At 52.1% G+C, this 16091-nt stretch overlaps 6 protein-coding genes across 6 annotated transcripts; 3 read left to right on the top strand and 3 right to left on the bottom strand.

Moving 5' to 3' along the window:
- The first annotated feature begins 158 nt into the window (after positions 1-158).
- On the top strand, positions 159-3955 carry HD553DRAFT_291825 (putative transcriptional activator Gcn5). Its single transcript, XM_046178386.1, has 10 exons — positions 159-959; positions 1026-1084; positions 1154-1850; positions 1910-2221; positions 2287-2484; positions 2561-2623; positions 2684-2807; positions 2881-2914; positions 2980-3128; positions 3218-3955. Exons 1-10 carry the CDS (start codon positions 390-392, stop codon positions 3457-3459), a joined length of 2448 nt encoding a protein of 815 aa, XP_046039696.1. The 5' UTR covers positions 159-389; the 3' UTR covers positions 3460-3955.
- A 323-nt stretch (positions 3956-4278) lies between these two features.
- On the bottom strand, positions 4279-5165 carry HD553DRAFT_99657 (uncharacterized protein). Its single transcript, XM_046184656.1, has 4 exons — positions 4859-5165; positions 4659-4764; positions 4489-4575; positions 4279-4395 (listed from the first exon to the last, which is right to left on the bottom strand). The coding sequence occupies exons 1-4, from the start codon at positions 5013-5015 to the stop codon at positions 4287-4289; spliced, it is 459 nt and encodes a 152-aa protein (XP_046039695.1). The 5' UTR covers positions 5016-5165; the 3' UTR covers positions 4279-4286.
- Positions 5166-5414: 249 nt separating this feature from the next.
- On the top strand, positions 5415-7158 carry HD553DRAFT_304488 (eukaryotic translation initiation factor 6). The gene is made up of 7 exons (XM_046179016.1): positions 5415-5513; positions 5641-5779; positions 5872-6277; positions 6359-6433; positions 6509-6629; positions 6704-6764; positions 6830-7158. The coding sequence occupies exons 2-7, from the start codon at positions 5715-5717 to the stop codon at positions 6837-6839; spliced, it is 738 nt and encodes a 245-aa protein (XP_046039694.1). The 5' UTR covers positions 5415-5513; positions 5641-5714; the 3' UTR covers positions 6840-7158.
- A 1104-nt stretch (positions 7159-8262) lies between these two features.
- On the bottom strand, positions 8263-9547 carry HD553DRAFT_321743 (putative X15341 cytochrome C oxidase subunit; the record flags this gene model as incomplete). The annotated part of the gene is made up of 10 exons (XM_046181245.1): positions 8263-8295; positions 8370-8386; positions 8461-8471; positions 8610-8617; positions 8691-8716; positions 8814-8851; positions 8981-9039; positions 9121-9131; positions 9211-9258; positions 9412-9547. 10 exons carry the CDS (start codon positions 9545-9547, stop codon positions 8263-8265), a joined length of 387 nt encoding a protein of 128 aa, XP_046039693.1.
- A 151-nt stretch (positions 9548-9698) lies between these two features.
- Positions 9699-12735, top strand: HD553DRAFT_99324 (uncharacterized protein). Its single transcript, XM_046184654.1, has 5 exons — positions 9699-10021; positions 10089-10166; positions 10246-12033; positions 12096-12616; positions 12682-12735. Exons 1-4 carry the CDS (start codon positions 9913-9915, stop codon positions 12614-12616), a joined length of 2496 nt encoding a protein of 831 aa, XP_046039692.1. The 5' UTR covers positions 9699-9912; the 3' UTR covers positions 12682-12735.
- Positions 12736-14803: 2068 nt separating this feature from the next.
- Positions 14804-16046, bottom strand: HD553DRAFT_99389 (60s ribosomal protein l11). Its single transcript, XM_046184655.1, has 4 exons — positions 15621-16046; positions 15290-15555; positions 15022-15216; positions 14804-14944 (listed from the first exon to the last, which is right to left on the bottom strand). Exons 1-4 carry the CDS (start codon positions 15652-15654, stop codon positions 14942-14944), a joined length of 498 nt encoding a protein of 165 aa, XP_046039691.1. The 5' UTR covers positions 15655-16046; the 3' UTR covers positions 14804-14941.
- Positions 16047-16091: the final 45 nt, after the last annotated feature.

Below are 16091 nucleotides of genomic sequence, written 5' to 3'. Positions count from 1 at the left end.
ATCTTTGCTGAATTGCTGCTGATGAATTTCGAAATCGATCGACTTCTCGGAAGTTGGAAGTTGTGCGGAAGCAGATTGTGACGTGAACCTCGGCCCCGAGGTCGAAAACACCCCCTCCTTTTGGGCTGGGCTGGATGGAGAAGGGACCGCAGGTTTGGGCTTTTACTAGCCAACAACATAGCACTTCACACTCTCCATCAGCATCTCTAGACGTAGTCCTCCGCCCTAGCTGTCGAACGATACCGGATTCGAGAGATCCCGGCGGGTCATCGCGATCGTCGATCAGCAGACAAGCTAGACAAGTAAACAAACAGACCGAGTCCGGACCTCCTGCTATAGCACTCTAGCTCGTCTCGGGCGGCAGGATATACCTTGCAACGATATAGGACATGGGCGAGCCATCTACGCCGTCAGCAGCTTCCTCTTCCGGTATCCTCACACCTCCTCCGCCCGGCAGCCCTGATCAATGGATAGACCACAACCAGAGCCGTCGGTCTTCGACGTTGAGTGCCGACCCTTCCCACATCCCGCTCTCAGGGTCGGCTCGACATACGGACTCGTCATTGAGATCACCGACTCCTCGTAGTAAAGGAGGATCCAGCGGGTCTTTACCTACAGGATACATCTATCCACTAGCTGTCGAGGATGTGACCGTCTTGACCCCGGAAGTTCAGGACTTTAAGCTCGCGCGATTTCTCCCGTGCCGGACGGAAGACTGTGATTGTACGGGTCTGAGACCACCAGAAGGAGCTCAGATCCGTCTGCAAGTGAAAAAGAACAAGGGCAAGGAGAAGGAGATCGACTTTAAGCCTATCCTGTGGGATATCTGCGGGCAATGCGGACATGGTTGGAGATCAGACGACGAGCCAGATGGAGGACACACGTTGAGCGAGGATATCGGCGAGGACGAGCAGCAACGACGGCGGAGGGTAGCTGGACGGATAGAGGAACTTTATAATGTACGCCACAGCCAATATGACTTGGCCATACTTGTCCGGAGCTGACCAAGATGTTTGGCTAAACAGGACAAGCAAAAGCTATTAGATTTCGATTACAGCGATCCAGATATAGATGGGCTACGGCCGTGAGTCACCATTCGCGCCGACTTCGTACTACTTGAGGTGATTTTGAAGCTCAACCCTTATGATAACAGACAACTGGACAGCTTCACCGCTGTGGGTTCGAAACGCCCAGGTAAATCTACGGCCCGGGAAGACTCGCCCGCTTCCAGCCCGGGTACACCTCTTCAAGCCGCGTTAATGAACTCGCCAAGGCCAAGTAGGAAGCGACGACGGACAGGTTCAGAATCTGCAGAGCAATCTGGCTCAGAGGACGGAACGGACAAGCGAAAAGAGCAGGGCTCAAAGGCAGACAATGAGGATGAACCAATGGCGAGTTCTTCAGAAGACGACGAACCACTAGCCAAGATGGCCAAGACGAATCACGTCAACGGGATTGCCAGTTCGAGATCTGTACCAGGTCCAGGACAAGGAGGACGAAGTTTGGCAGGAAAAGGTGCAGGGAAGGGCAAGGGGAAACAGCGAGAACCCATATCCGTCGTGCGGAAGGAAGGAGACGACATGGTCGTAGATGACGAGGGAAGGCCAATACACAAAGCGGGTCTGAGTGTAGGGCATGCGGAAGACGAGGCCCTCGTCAAGAAAAGTGCGGAAAAGGAGATGCCCTCGAAAGCTCAAGAGGTCGCCGCGAAACAAGTGGAAGAAGCGGCGGACGTCGTTAATCGTCTGACCCAGGGGGTGACGGTCGATGTCGATCAAGAGATGCGAACCACAGGACTGGCCGAAGACGTCGACGTGGAGGAGATTGAGGACTGGGGGGATCTCGACGTCGTGAGTCGATATAGTCTCTAGCCATGCATGGCCTTTCGCCCGACTGACAAGCCTTGCAGGACCCATTACCTGCCAAATCTGCCGCCGAGGAGTTCGAGCAAGACGTCATCCGCTTGCCGGTGGTCTCGTCGGTCGAGCCGTCACCGGTGTCCTCGATCGTCCTCATTGGCCTCAAAAACCTCTTTCAGAAACAGCTCCCCAAAATGCCACGGGAATACATCACCAGGCTAGTCCTCGACAACAATCACTACTCTATGGCAATCGTCAAGCGAGGTTGGCGAGTTGTCGGAGGCATCTGCTATCGACCCTTTGAAAGTCGAGGTTTCGCAGAAATCGTCTTTTGTGCAGTAGATTCCACAGAGCAGATTCGGGTATGTCTTTCAAGGATGCATCTGGAGTCACCGATACTTACATCACCCCCGTTAATGACTTGTAGGGTTATGGATCTTTCATGATGACCGCCGTGAAAGATTACATACGGAAAGCCCATCCCACGATCCACCATTTCTTGACGTACGCCGATAACTATGCTATCGGATACTTCAAGAAGCAAGGTTTCAGTAAGGAGATTACCTTTCCAAGGGAGAGATGGGTTGGCTACATCAAGGACTATGATTCTGCGAACCTGATGCAGGTAAGTTGGCGGACAATGTCGTCGTTGTTGCAGAGATTCGTCAGACGCCGTATTAACGATTCGATTTGCTGGGCAGTGCAAGATGATCCCCAAGGTCAACTACCTCGAGTCGCACCAAGTCTTGCATCGGCAAAAGGCGGTAAGTATCGTTACTTATGCTCCGCTGTGAATACCCAGCTGAAACACGGCCCATTCACAGGCCGTTTTGGCAAAAATCCGGACGATTTCTCGATCACATGTGGTCCGGGCGGGTCTGAGCATATTCAAGGACCGCAAGCCTGGCGAGGTGATCAAATTGTCCAAGGACCGGATACCAGGCTTGGGTAAGCGGACGCAGTCAGAAGACATTAAAGTTTGACTTGGCTGATCCCTATTGTCGTCGTCTGGAACTCATAGCGGAGAGTGGATGGGATCCAGAGATGGATGAAATGTACGTAATCTCACCATACATTCAGTGCTGCTGGGTTGAGAGCTAATACAATTCGATCTATACAGTATCCGACAACCGGTTCGGAACCGTTATCACGTCCTGCTTCGTCAGATCCTGGATGATATGCAGAGCGAGACCGCGGCTTGGCCGTTCCTGAATCCTGTCAATGGGGAATTGATCAAAGATTACTATCAGACGATCAAGGAGCCGATGGGTGAGTGGGAGTGCTGCTTCTTTTCTCTCACTATCAATCGAACTGAGACGCTTCCCATTATCGCTTCGAAACATCCTGAAATCGTTCAGACCTACAAACCATGGAGTACAAGCTCGAACACAACCACTACAATGATCTAGAAGAGTTCACACGCGACGCGAAATTGATATTCGCGAATTGTCGGCAATATAATGGGACGAGCGAAAAGGACAATCAATACACAAAGGCGGCGAATATCCTTGAAAAGGCGATGGATAAGATCATTGCGAGACGCACGAAAGCCCTCGGGGTAGGGGCAGATCAGTTGAATGATAAGAACAAGAAGGGATGAGGAGATTCATTGGTGGCGAGAAGGTAGACAGGACAGCACGCCAGTTCTGTGCCTCGAGGTCGGGTTGTATAATGCACACATGCACAGCATACGAGCTCAGGATGAGCGCAACAGCCTTTCGGAACGGAATCAAGCGTGAGGGTTGGATACATCCACGGCGTTGAGAATGAGGACGCAATAACATCGCACCAAGCCTGACAAGCACACGTATTGTGTGGTCTGACTTGCAGCATAATGCAGACAACTTATTCCAGTGACGCCCTTCTGCGAGAGGCGCAATTGTGAGATCTTCTTAAATGGGGTTCCAGCGTCATCACATCATACGAGCTCATTTGGCATATCACTACAAGTCTAGTCGGATATGACAAGTTCAACGTTCGTTTAGCGACCTGATACCCGCGTGAGAGATATCCAGTGACTGGTCAGCACTGCCAGGAACAACCAGCATCAGCAGATGAAGGTGTACATGCGTTCCCGGGTTGATCTGCGCGGCATACCTGAAATATTTCAGAGTACCCTAGGATCTACAGAATCGAAATGGCGAACCAACTAGGCAAGATAATGTATATTTGTAGATATGCGCACAAGTGAACAAGTACATGTTTGTACAAAGCGATGCCCTAAAATGACAAAGATCACAATACAAGGTCGTATTGCTCGGAAGATGAAGGGGTGGGGAAAATGTAGTGTAGACCTGGTGGAAGTAACGAAAATCGAGATGGATACAATAATGCCGGAAAGAGGTGTTGTTGTCAAGGATGCGAGATTGCCGATCGAACGGAGAAAGGAAGAGAGATCCAGGTTGATGTAGCCAAACCGGCGCCGGATCATGACATGTCGACGTTCTCATCGTGCTCCTGTTCCGATCGGACGGATTTCCCCGCTGGTGATGACTGAGCGGCCAAGAACGAAGATGCTAGGGAGACGGGCTTGCCCCTAAGAATTCATCAAGCAGAGTTCAGTTTGCGTCAGCGAGTGAAACGAAGCGCACGAGGTCCATGATGGGCAGACAACGAAGCCGGGACGTACTTGACGAAATGCCTCTTCTTCGCACCTGCGAGCTTTTGGGAGCAGGGGGATTGCATCTGGTCGGTAGGAGATACCAAAGAGGGTTTGCTAAAAATCGGAAAGGAAGGATCGTCCAGGTAAGATTTCGTCCGCTGGCTTCGAGAACAGTATGGCCGGCAAGAGCGACTTACTTGGCTTTGGCGAACCTCTTGGCGAGAAGAGCCTTTTGACCGAGTCCTTGTTGGTAGACCTGTTCGCCTGATGGAGTGGTGTTCTGACCGGGGATGACCGGGTTGGCTAAAGGTATCACGATACGTCCCGCAGTTTCAGCGATGAGGTTCGAGTTCCTCGTTGATCATGACCATACGCAAAGAGAGTCACGGAAACTCACGGTTCACAGCACCCAGCACCTTGTTGGGAGGTTGTACGACTGCCTTCTTCTGCCTAGGGTCATGCATAGGAGAGATGGTCGGCGAAGGCGTTCTGGAGACCTTGTCGTTCATGGGGGTCGAGATGTTTTTGTTTTGGAGAAAGGGGTTGAGAGCCATGGTGAAATAGGGTTTGCGTGTGAGTGGGTTTGAGAAGAGTAGAGTTGTGTAGTAGTCTACTGTGATGAGAGAGTACTGGTATCTGTAGCGATAAAGGGTTGATCAAGTCGTTCAATGACATGATGATGACGCTCGGGTCTGCTTGTTTTGTATCGCCGGGAGAAGGGAAAAGAGAGAAGTTGATTGAACTTCTACCTCGAGCAAAGGACACACAAATGGCTCTCACGCGTGTCACAACTTGTTTGATAAGCGATTATCTTCGGAATGAGGTGTATTACCTTATTAGTTGGATCATCCTTACGGCATTTTCCTTTTGTCGTCAGCCTCCACCCTCGGATCCGAATGCTCTCATCAAAAGTTGCTGCAAGTCACTTCACCCCACGCCTCGATGTTCAGCGCAAGGTGATATCGCTCTTGCAAAGACTCCATCTCCACGTCACAAATCCACAACAAAGGACACTCCATTCGACAGTCTTCGGATCCGACCGACTCTTGCCTGTACGTCCATCTTATCGGCTCGGGACAAACATATAACACGCGCCTCGAAGGATGACTGAAAGGCTGACGATCTGGTTACTCGATGTTCCCTTTCTATCCACATCAACTCGGTGATTCTTACCATCAGCAGGACTCGCCACACCTTTCCTCACTTTTAGGACCACCTCAAGTACACCCTCCAAGCGTCCAGACTACTTCACTATGGCTGTCCGTGCTCAATTCGAAAACTCTTCCGATATCGGAGTCTTCTCCAAGCTCACCAACTCGTAAGTCAGCACTGCTTGTCTCGTACGTTGTCCTGCCTGATTTCCTGCTGACCTCGGTGTCGTGTATCTTTCGACATTCTACGCCCCTAAAGTTACTGTCTCACCGCCTTGGCATCATCGTCCAACTTCTACTCGGTCTTCGAGGCCGAGCTCCAGGACGTCATCCCTGTCATTCACACCACCATCGCCGGTACCCGTATCATCGGACGTCTCACCGCTGGAAACCGTCACGGTCTCCTCGTACCCAGCACGACCACCGATCAAGAGCTACAACACCTCAGAAATTCCCTCCCCGCCGAGGTCGCCCTCCAGCGGGTCGAGGAGAGGTTGAGCGCTTTGGGAAACGTCATCGTCTGTAACGATTACGTCGCGCTCGTTCACCCGGATTTGGACAGGGAGACCGAGGAGATCATTGCCGATGTCTTGAAGGTCGAGGTATTTAGGCAGACGGTGGCAAGCAATGTTTTGGTTGGGAGTTATTGTGCTTTGAGCAACCAGGTGAGACACGATCGATCGGTATGACGGTTCTCGAGAGGGTCCTGTTGCTGAACAGAGTTTTTTGTGATCGTGGCGCTATAGGGAGGTCTTGTGCATCCCAAGACCTCGCGGTCAGAACAGGATGAACTTTCGTCACTGCTCCAGGTTCCCCTTGTCGTAAGTTGACATGAGGTCTACATTCAAGAGACTTCAAGCTGATCACTCCATTTATCCGTGCAATGTATCCTGTAGGCCGGTACGGTAAACCGAGGTTCCGACGTGATTGGAGCCGGGCTCGTCGTCAACGATTGGTGCGCTTTCGCCGGACTCGACACTACCGCTACCGAGATCTCCGTCATCGAGGCCACATTCAGTACGTCTCTTGATAAGGGCGTCGATGACTCGAGACGCAGAACCTGATCGTCTTCATTGTTGTCAATTTTGCAGAGCTCCAAGGACAGACTCAATCCGCGGTGATCGATCAGATGCGAGATTCGTTGATCGACACGTACGTATCTCACTTCTTTGCGTTTCGGCCTGCATATGCTAAGCTTAGGGATTTCTCCCCTACAGTTACGCTTAAAAAGCTAGCAAGAGCGCGGGTGCGACGGCGGCGTGTTGCAGTCGATTGTCACTGTTACTATGCTACTCGGGGACCGCACGCGGGACCGGAAAGCGCAGGTCCCTCGTTCTGAACTCGTTGACGATGTAAAATTGGGTCATCTAATGTCGAAACTGTGTCAACTATCGATCTTCTTGCCGCAACCGGAACGGATACGCGTGATTGTGGGGCTGCTTGTCCATTTAGTTTCGGGCTACTTAATGCGGGAAGTGATGTCCAAGTTATCTGCATGTTTAGACGGGAATCTATGTCATCGCAAAACTCTGGCAGTCATTTCCAGGATGGAGACCTTCCGACGACATCTGTCACGACGGAGCGACCCAGAAGTGGGTCGAAAGTAACGCACCACTTGCTCCGCGTTACTCGATACGTATGTCGCACACATCTTCGCATCGCGTTCACATCTTGCGCCGCCGCGCATAAGCTATCGACCCTCGAAATGCAAGCCCCCGTTGGACACAGCCGGACGACGATCAGTGCGGCGTTATAATATGCGAGGTGATGGAAGCATGCATTCGTATGGAACCACAAGTTGTCAGTCGCCCAAGATCCAGATCTGGATCCGGTAGCGTTCAGGCCAATCAAGTGCAGGATTTTGAAAGAGATCTAGCAGTTTCAGGGCATCGTCGCGTTGTGAACACCTTATAAGTTTGTACAATCGACGACCTTATATCTTTGTACATCACGCAGTCGAACTGGAATTTGACCAAGACAGATCGAACCGTGACATCGACAACGGAATTCTTCCAGCAATGAAGCGATTGGCACACCTTGACACTGTCCACGACTCTTTCGCTCCAAGAATCGCCTCATCCTCACCCACCCTCAGTATACTCAGCGCCACCTTGAGATCTTCACATGCTTGTTTCAGATTGACGTACCGCTCGCGCTAAAATTAGCGAGACGTAGTGCATAACATGGGACGGGCAAATATGGCATGTAGATTCAAGAATAGCAAGATAGCAGTTCAATAGTGGTGATGGTCTGAATGCTGCTTACTTTATGCATCGTGTACCGATAAGGTGCACAATAGTACCTTGGTCTTTACGTTCAAGGACATCTGACTCTGACGTGCTCGCGGAGAAAACCGTTGCGGCCGAGACTATCCATGGGACTGATCTTCCCGGGCAGGACTCTGACTGCACCCGATCTGTAAGATTGACTTTTCGGCTGTACGTCTTCCCGCGCGATTACCTCGATTGAGCCGCAGCGGTAATTTGGACGAGGACCCAACTTCGTCATTGAGCCCTCGCTAAGACGTTACGACGTGACAGAGTCGCCATGATGAGGTACCTCGACTTTGCTGCGTCCTATCAATCTCAATTGCAATCTCGGTATACATCCGTTTCGGCTATACATCTCGTGCCTAGTTATGTCAACCAGATCAGGGAGCCTCCGAGGGGATGTTGACCTTGGGCTGCGGAAGGAGAACGGCTTGAAATCAGATGCGAGCTCGATGATATGCTAAGGCAAATTCTAAGACGGTCTTACGTTGAAGAACAAGGCCTCTGAGATGAGGAGAAACATATGAAATGGTTCAGCAAGCGGCCTGGCAGCAGAAGTGAGAGGTAACACGACTCACGTTCACCCCAACTACAGCATGGCCAAGATGAAAGGTAAAGATCCAGGGAAAACGTCAGTGTCAGTGTCGTTCTTTGAGGCCAAAGATCTCGATGCCGTGCGCTCGCTAGAAGATAAAAGCCAGGCTAATCGCGGTTGTGCAGTACTCACGGGAAGGGCTAGCAAGAGCAAGATTCTCTTGTCAGTCCCCCTTCATGAACTACGTCGTGCAATGAAGTATCGAGAGCTTACCTTGTTGCGGATGTTCATGTAAGGGTCTAGGTGACAGAATAGCAGCGAAGCGAAGGTGGTCAGTCAAGGTCACCTGACGACGATACTGGCGAGACCGGCACAAGTGCATTATTCTTAACTTACAGACAGTTCGCTCGGGCATCTCGCCGTCGTTGTCGTGCCTGAGTGATGTCGACAGGAGACAGGTTCAGGTTGTTCCGAAACATTATCATTATCATCGAAGCCAAACGCAATCAGAGCGAAAAGGTCAGCGCATAATCACACATGAAATAAAAGGTTTCAGGACTGACTTCATGTGCTCGAGGTGGGCAGCGTGTTCATCCTCGACCTGCTTGACCCAGAGGGCACCCTATAAGGACAAGGAGATATTCGTAAATTCCGCGTTCACGTTGTCGGAGGCAGTTCCGCTTCATTCCCATGCCAAACGTACAACGACGATACCTGAAATTGCGTGAAGTGGTCGAGGTCAGTCATGAGGTACCTTGGGATCTCGTTGCTACGAATAGACTATACGACTTACCGGGAATGCAGACGTAGAAGCTGATCTTCCTCCAGAGGTCGGTGGTACCTACAAGATGCGCACAATCTCATGTCAACATCGTGTGGACGCCCGAGCGATGCCTGGCTGCTAGCGGCATGTCCCTCTCGGCGGTATTTGGCTACGTCGTAGTCGTTGATCGACAGAACCCTCTCTTGCAAGCTTGTCCAGGTAGACACCCACCGTGAGCGTGCTCCTTGACTCCGTTTCGGAGAGCCTTGAAGTCCTGACCCTTGACGCCCTCGGTCTGGAGGGTAGCGGCCGAACGGGTTCCCCGGGCGGCGATTCGGACGGCGTTTTGAGCGATAGGTCGGAACATTATGCCAACAAGATGCAACTGGCGACTAGGTGTGTATCTATGTGAGAGTGAACGCAGAAGTGAATGATGACGGGGGTTGATATGCCTGGTACTTCTGTGTGGATGCGAATGGTTGGTCGGGATGTTACGGGGGGAGGGAAAAGGGTAGATGCGGTGAGGGCATTTGCGTATCCGCGGTTCAACACGAGCCGCGAGTAATACCCCAGTACGCTAATAACCCTCGCTTTACGCGATTGACGTCGAGCTCGATCTTGTTGTCTCGGGAAATAATTGTAGACGTTAGTTGTTATACATCCCCACGAATAACCTTTACAACGACATCAAATTCCAAACTCGGTCGACAAGGAACGGCTTATACGACCTACATGTCGGTTCCTGTGCTCTGGCGAAATGGAAGGGTGGCCATTCCGTCGGGGCGAGCTCGTCAATCGAGCTCGGTCTTTGAACCCCGGTCATTTCAGGTCTATCATCTAGGTGAGTCGTGTATGAGAGATTCAGCTGCCCATTTCGTTGTAGGCGCTCAATCTAGTTCCTTTGATAGCTCCTAGACGGTATTTGAGTGACTCGCGCAGCAATCTGAAAGGACGAACTGTCAAAGCAAAGGTGAAACCGGCTTCTAGTATGTGACCGTTACACGCAATAGACGCAAATCTGGCAAAGGGCTTGTGAACTGACGACCTTTCTATTCCTGTTTCTAGCCACCTCAACGACGTCCGATGTCAGCTCCGTAGCCAACGCAACTTCTGCGACCTCTGCCGACGCTGCAACACCTGCTGCTCTGAAAAGCTCCGCAGGCCCGAATGACGACGATCTCTTCCGCTCACGTTGCAATAGCATCTGGGGTATGCCCAAAAAACTGCCAGATATCCTCTTGAGACGGAGAACAGTAGCTATATCTGATGAATGGCTTGAAGTCATGGATGATCTCACCTCGGCCCTCAAGCTAGTCGATAGGAAGGTCCGGTGTGATGTCACGGTCGCCACAGGACTTGGATGGTTGGTCGGCTTCGTAGAAACTCCGAGCAAAGTCCCTCTGGGTCGTGATACCTCAGATCGTATGCGGATCTCCCTGGTCTGGATAGCCAAACGGATCGAAGATACCGTCAAGACCGATCAGAAAGTGATCACCTTCAACGAGTCGGAATTTGCAATTTGGCGTCTGCAAAATTTGTCCGATGCCAAGGAAGCAGTGAACGTTCCGATGTCGTTCACTGATAGCATGTCAGCCATCGAGCAGAAACTGTCAGCCGTGCAAGAAAGGCAGCTGGCGGAGGCAAAGAGCAAAAAGGCGGCTGCATCAGAGAAGGAATCGTCAGTGGCAAAGGCCAGCTCGAAGAAAGCGTTACCGGATCTGCATCTGCAGATGGTGCCAATAGAACAGGAATCGATGGCTATCACCCTGGAGGAGCGGCAAGTTAGTGGCTCATCAGAATGGGGCTCGGACGATGACTTCCGGGCATCGACGTCTGATTCCGGGGATGTCACGAGCAAGTCCGTCTCGAAGGCGTCTTCAGCCGTCAACGAACCGCAAATTTTAGTCGCTGTGACAGCGGTGCAACCCCCCCCACCTCGGCGCGGCCCGCGAGGTTACGTCGCGATCAGGGACTACGTACAAACTGTTTTGGCGGAGATGACCGATTCAGGGGACCCAATAGCCCCTCTTGCAGCTCAGGTTGTGACACTCTTGAAAGTGCATGTTTCACGTGCAAGCATTAAGCCGATAAGGCTTGCTTGTGCAGTATTCAAGGGAGACGTGAATACCAAAGTCCGGGGGAAGTCCACAAAACGCAGCGCGGAACTTAATCTGCGAATCGCCATCGAGACGGTGAACAAGGAGATTAAGCCTAAAGCTCGAGCCAGCGTAGAAGGCTGGCTTACCGAGAATACGGAGGCATTACGCGCAGCCGGCTTCAACTTTAGCGTCATCTACGGCCCCGGTGGCAAGCCTGTACAAACAGGGTCTAGCGTCGCGGTCGAGTCGACTCCTTTCTCATCGGGTCCGCAACAGCAGGAGGATCCTTCGTCAGATCCCGTCGATACGGTACAGGAGCCTATAGATGAGAGCGAAAGAACTCCACCTGTATCTAAAGCTGCCAGCAGGAAGGCCAAGAAACTAGCGTCTAGGGTCGGGGCTTCGACACGCTCCACACGTGTGGTCCGAAAAACAGCTCGAGTCAAAAGAGCTGTGACCAGGCGTAGCAAAAAGACCTCCAGTAGCCCTGTCGATTATGCTACTACATCAGCGGACCAAGCGGTGGAGGTGAAATCTTCTTCCGATGTTCCCCCCGAACAGGTGGAAATGATCTCTCAGGCTGTGGAAGACGCCGAAGAAATTCATCGGTTGCACCGAGGGCAGCCGCGTGTCGACAACAACACTATTGGGTCCGGGACAGGGGCCACTACACCTCGAGGCTATGAGGCTGTCGCAAAACGAGAGAGGCGGATCAAGCTGGCCAAAGAGGCTCAGCAGGCCGCGACTGCTCGACGTGAGTTTGACCAGAGTGTCGCCTATTTCTTCGTCACAACGCTGATTGCGCTTTGTACTTAGTACAAGCATTAAACGCGCTTGGCAGAGTCGAACAAGAGGTCATTCTGGATGGCCCGACTCCTCATCTAGTTGCCGGATCGTTGACCATGACGAGCGACAAGGATGACACCCAGCCGGCCGTGCAAGTCTTGCGTCAAACCCGCTATACGCCATTGAAAAAGACATCCGCGATGACACAAACCGAGGAGGTCACACCGCTTGTCGCTGCCGCGGCAGAAAGTCTCGCACAGGCGCAAGCAGCAGCAGAACCCGCTGAGCCGCCTATCAAGGTCGTCGAGAAAGAACTGGCGTCCGAGTTGGGACGATCGCAAGTCCAGCGTTTGAAGGATGTCATTACAGTAACGGGTACCAAGCCAGCGGCACCAGCAGACGCGATTCCTGACAAAGTCAAGGAGGCTATACCGGTTGTCGCTGGTAAGCCCGGTCGTACGTACACCCTGATCTATAATTTTCGAGGTCGAAACCTTACTGAAAGTTTATTTGCTCTTTCACTCGACCATCAGTGTTCAGCGGCATCTTGAGTAAGGCGTCTTAACGGGTTTTCTGCAAAGATCTCCGTAGCTGACTTTCCCCCCTCCCCGTCTAGATTCTCTGCAGTCCGCATGGCGCTGGCTGCAGAAAGCACCGGCACCAGCAAGCAGCTCCGATGTTGTTGATATCAAGACAACAACTACAACGGGTCCGTGAACCCTTGTCATCCACCCTTACCGCATCCGACTAATTCTTCATGACATGTTCGTCCGTCGCAGCGATACAACCGGAACCCACTCCTGAAGTCGACAGCCTCGATCTGGCAAAGGAAATTCACACGCTCTTTGCTGAATTGCAGAGGAATCGAAAGGATTTTGGAGATGCCCGTAAGCGCAGTCAGGATTCCTTATTTTGAGATCCCCGCTAAGCCCGCACTACAATTGTCTCGCCTTACAGTGGAAGAAGAGATGGCACGCCATGCTCAAGAACAATCCGTCGAGCTGCTTGCTTACCGAGACGACTTTCATCGGACTTCTGGGGTGGGATGGCTTCCTCCCGATCTCAAACAACAGCTCATCTACCAAGACGTAGCTATCGGGCAGGTCAATCTGCTCGAAGACCAAAGACGAACGACCTGGCACTTTGACCATTGGGCATCGCTCAAGGGGCAGCCATTCGTAGACAAGGAACGATCACGCAAGCAGGCCTACCGGACGTTCCACCACGCTGTGAATCACGCCGATCCCAAGCTTATCATCTACTCGGATGGGTCCTTCCGCGATTCCCAGATGGGCCAGAATTCAAAGCCAGGCAAAAAGATGCAAAAATACGCAGGCGGCGGGATTGTCATCAAGACCCCGACGCCCACATCGTATAGTATCTCGCTAGGTACTACCATGCGAAATTCCGAAGAGGCCGAACTGGCAACATATCTCTGGGCCATTCGCATGACGAAGACCCTCTTGACCAGCTCATTCGGTCAGAAGCTGCAGGCGGAGGAAGGATATAAACGGGTCATTTTCGTGACGGACGCCACAGAGACTCTGCGCTTATTGTCCCGAGCGAGGCAAGGTGGTATTCCAGATGCCAGAACGATCACCCTTCTCTCAATGATTCAAGTCGAGGCGGTCGCCTTGACACGGTTGTATGATGGCATGGACCTGCTGGGTCTCTGGGTTCCAAGAGAATTCAACCGCGAAATCCAGCATGCTGATGCGCTCGCCGTCAAGGGATCCGCACAGGCCAGGATGGAAACCAACAAGTCTAGCGGCGTCAACAGATAGAAAACCGTCTGACACGTTACACGCACAACAACACCATAGACACTATCACAACCGCAACCCCGATCGTCACACAACAACATTGTATCCCACTAGAATCAATTAGAAAGCATGTAGATGGACAATAGATAGCGCCCATCATCGACTACATTGTACGATCACATCCAGGAGGCACAAAACACTCTTCTCTCAGATCAGAGAACTTCAGAAAACGCCCGCTGTGTTGGGTGAAATCAGGTCAATCGAAACGTGCAAACCACGACGCACATATGTCAGAATGCAGCTCAGTGTATTTTGAAGAAAATAGAATCAATCGCCGGGTTAATGAAGCCCCTTGAAAAATCAATTTATAGAACCGGGACTCGGGTGGTCTTGACATAGCGATGAGCACGCACCCAAGGCCTTCAATCGCTCCAACTCACCTTTCGGGTCAAGATACGGGTTTCATGTGAGTGCAGCAGGATGCCCGACACAGAACAAAGCAGCTTCCCACACACTCCACAACGATTACGAAGCGAAAAATGACTCGACCAGCCTGAACTCGGAAACCTACCTACCTTCAACGCCAGATGGACCGCTTCGCAGCCAACGGAGCCGACTCTTTCGCACTCTCCTCGCTCAACGACCTCCACTCATCGGTTCTCATATCCGCAGATATCCTTCGAACACGCAATGAAAGTGAAGGACCGGTGTGGGAAGGACAACCTCTCCATTCTTCGGCGCCTCGTTGATAACCCTCGACCTCGAGAACGAGATCTAGGGAATAACTTCGAGGTACCGAAGGACGAGCGTCTCGCCAGTGACCGTTCTTTCTCTTTCCTAGTCAACCGCCTGACAACCCAGTGATCCGGGGTCTAGGATGGGTGGAGCGCGCGTATAGAAGAGCTTGGGGAGGGAAATCGACATGTCATCATAAGGCTGGGAAAAGGTTGACGTGCCAATCGGGTTGAGAGTAACCAATTGGAGCCCAAAGGTACAAAAGCGTAAAAGGGCGTAGCGAGGGAAAAGGGTGGAGATCTCTTTTGCGCGACGTGGCTGCCGGTCAAGTCTTCCGTGCTCCGTGCTCCAATGGCGGGGTGTCGTCGGATTGGGTGTTTACTGCAGCACAAAGTCAGCCGATAAACGTTTAGCCAGGCGTACTTGCCAACCGACGTGAATGATGACGTGTGACTCACTCGACCGACGATTCCGTCGAACCTCTGCTTGAACCACGAAACGCTGTCCTCCTTCTTGACCTTGTGCTGGGCACCGATTCGTCCGTGCTTGTACTTCCTTCGGGCAACTCGCATACCGGGTCGGCCCATGACGACGTAGAAGTCCATACCGAAGATACCGATACCAGGGTCGTACTTGATACCCAAGTCGATGTGCTGTGTACATTATTTAGAGGATCAACTGATTAGAGACGGGACAAGCGCTCGCATTCACGACCCGGAGACGTACCTCGTCAATACCGAATCCGAAGTTACCAGTCTCGCTGAAGTTTCGCTTCTTCAACTCGTACTCCTTGACCTTCAAAGCACGCTCCAAAACCTCCTCGGCCTTGGGTCCTCGGATGGTGACGTGACAGGCGATCTTCTCGTTTCGTCGAATCGAGAAGGATCGGACGGTGTATCGGGCCTTGGAGGTGACGGGCGATTGACCGGTAAGCTGCTCCAACACCTTGGAGGCTCGGGTGAGCCTGTCTCCAGACTCTCCGACAGCGATGTCTGTGGGGTCGGGGTCGTCAGCACGTGTCTTTTCGGCGAGAGGTCAGCAGCGATCCAGTACGCACTGATGACCAACTTCTCGATGTGGAGGTCCTTCATGGGGTTGGTGGGGGCGGTCTTCTCAGCCTGATCATATCAAAGACAAATTTGTCAGTCTCCGTACGTTCCTTGTGTGATCCTTCATATCGCCGTATCCTTCATCGTATTCGCCCTTGTTCGCGTTCCATTATACAGGGATTGCCCTGGAAAGGTCTGTTCGACCGCTTGTCTTTGGTATTTCTGTCGGTAATACGCCTGGCTCGGTCCAACTTAATCGCCTTTAGCTCCAGGCGCTGTCACCTTCCTCTTTCATAACCCATGTCCCTTCGAGCCCTCTTCTGGCCTCTTCTCTTCTCCAAACTTGTGCTCTTCGCCGTATTCTTGATCGTCCCTTCCCAGCCTTGGTCGTGACCCGGACACTCACCATTTTGTCGGATCTTCTTTGCCTCGTCTGGTTTCGTTCTGTGATGAGAGAGATGCAGGGGTCGACCGGAATT

Source organism: Filobasidium floriforme (genome assembly GCF_021052385.1).
Source record: "Filobasidium floriforme strain CBS 6241 chromosome Unknown HD553scaffold_2, whole genome shotgun sequence".
Taxonomy (NCBI): Eukaryota; Fungi; Basidiomycota; class Tremellomycetes; order Filobasidiales; family Filobasidiaceae; genus Filobasidium; species Filobasidium floriforme.
Note: the sequence above shows the minus strand (reverse complement) of the source record. Positions and strands in the feature narration are given on the sequence as shown.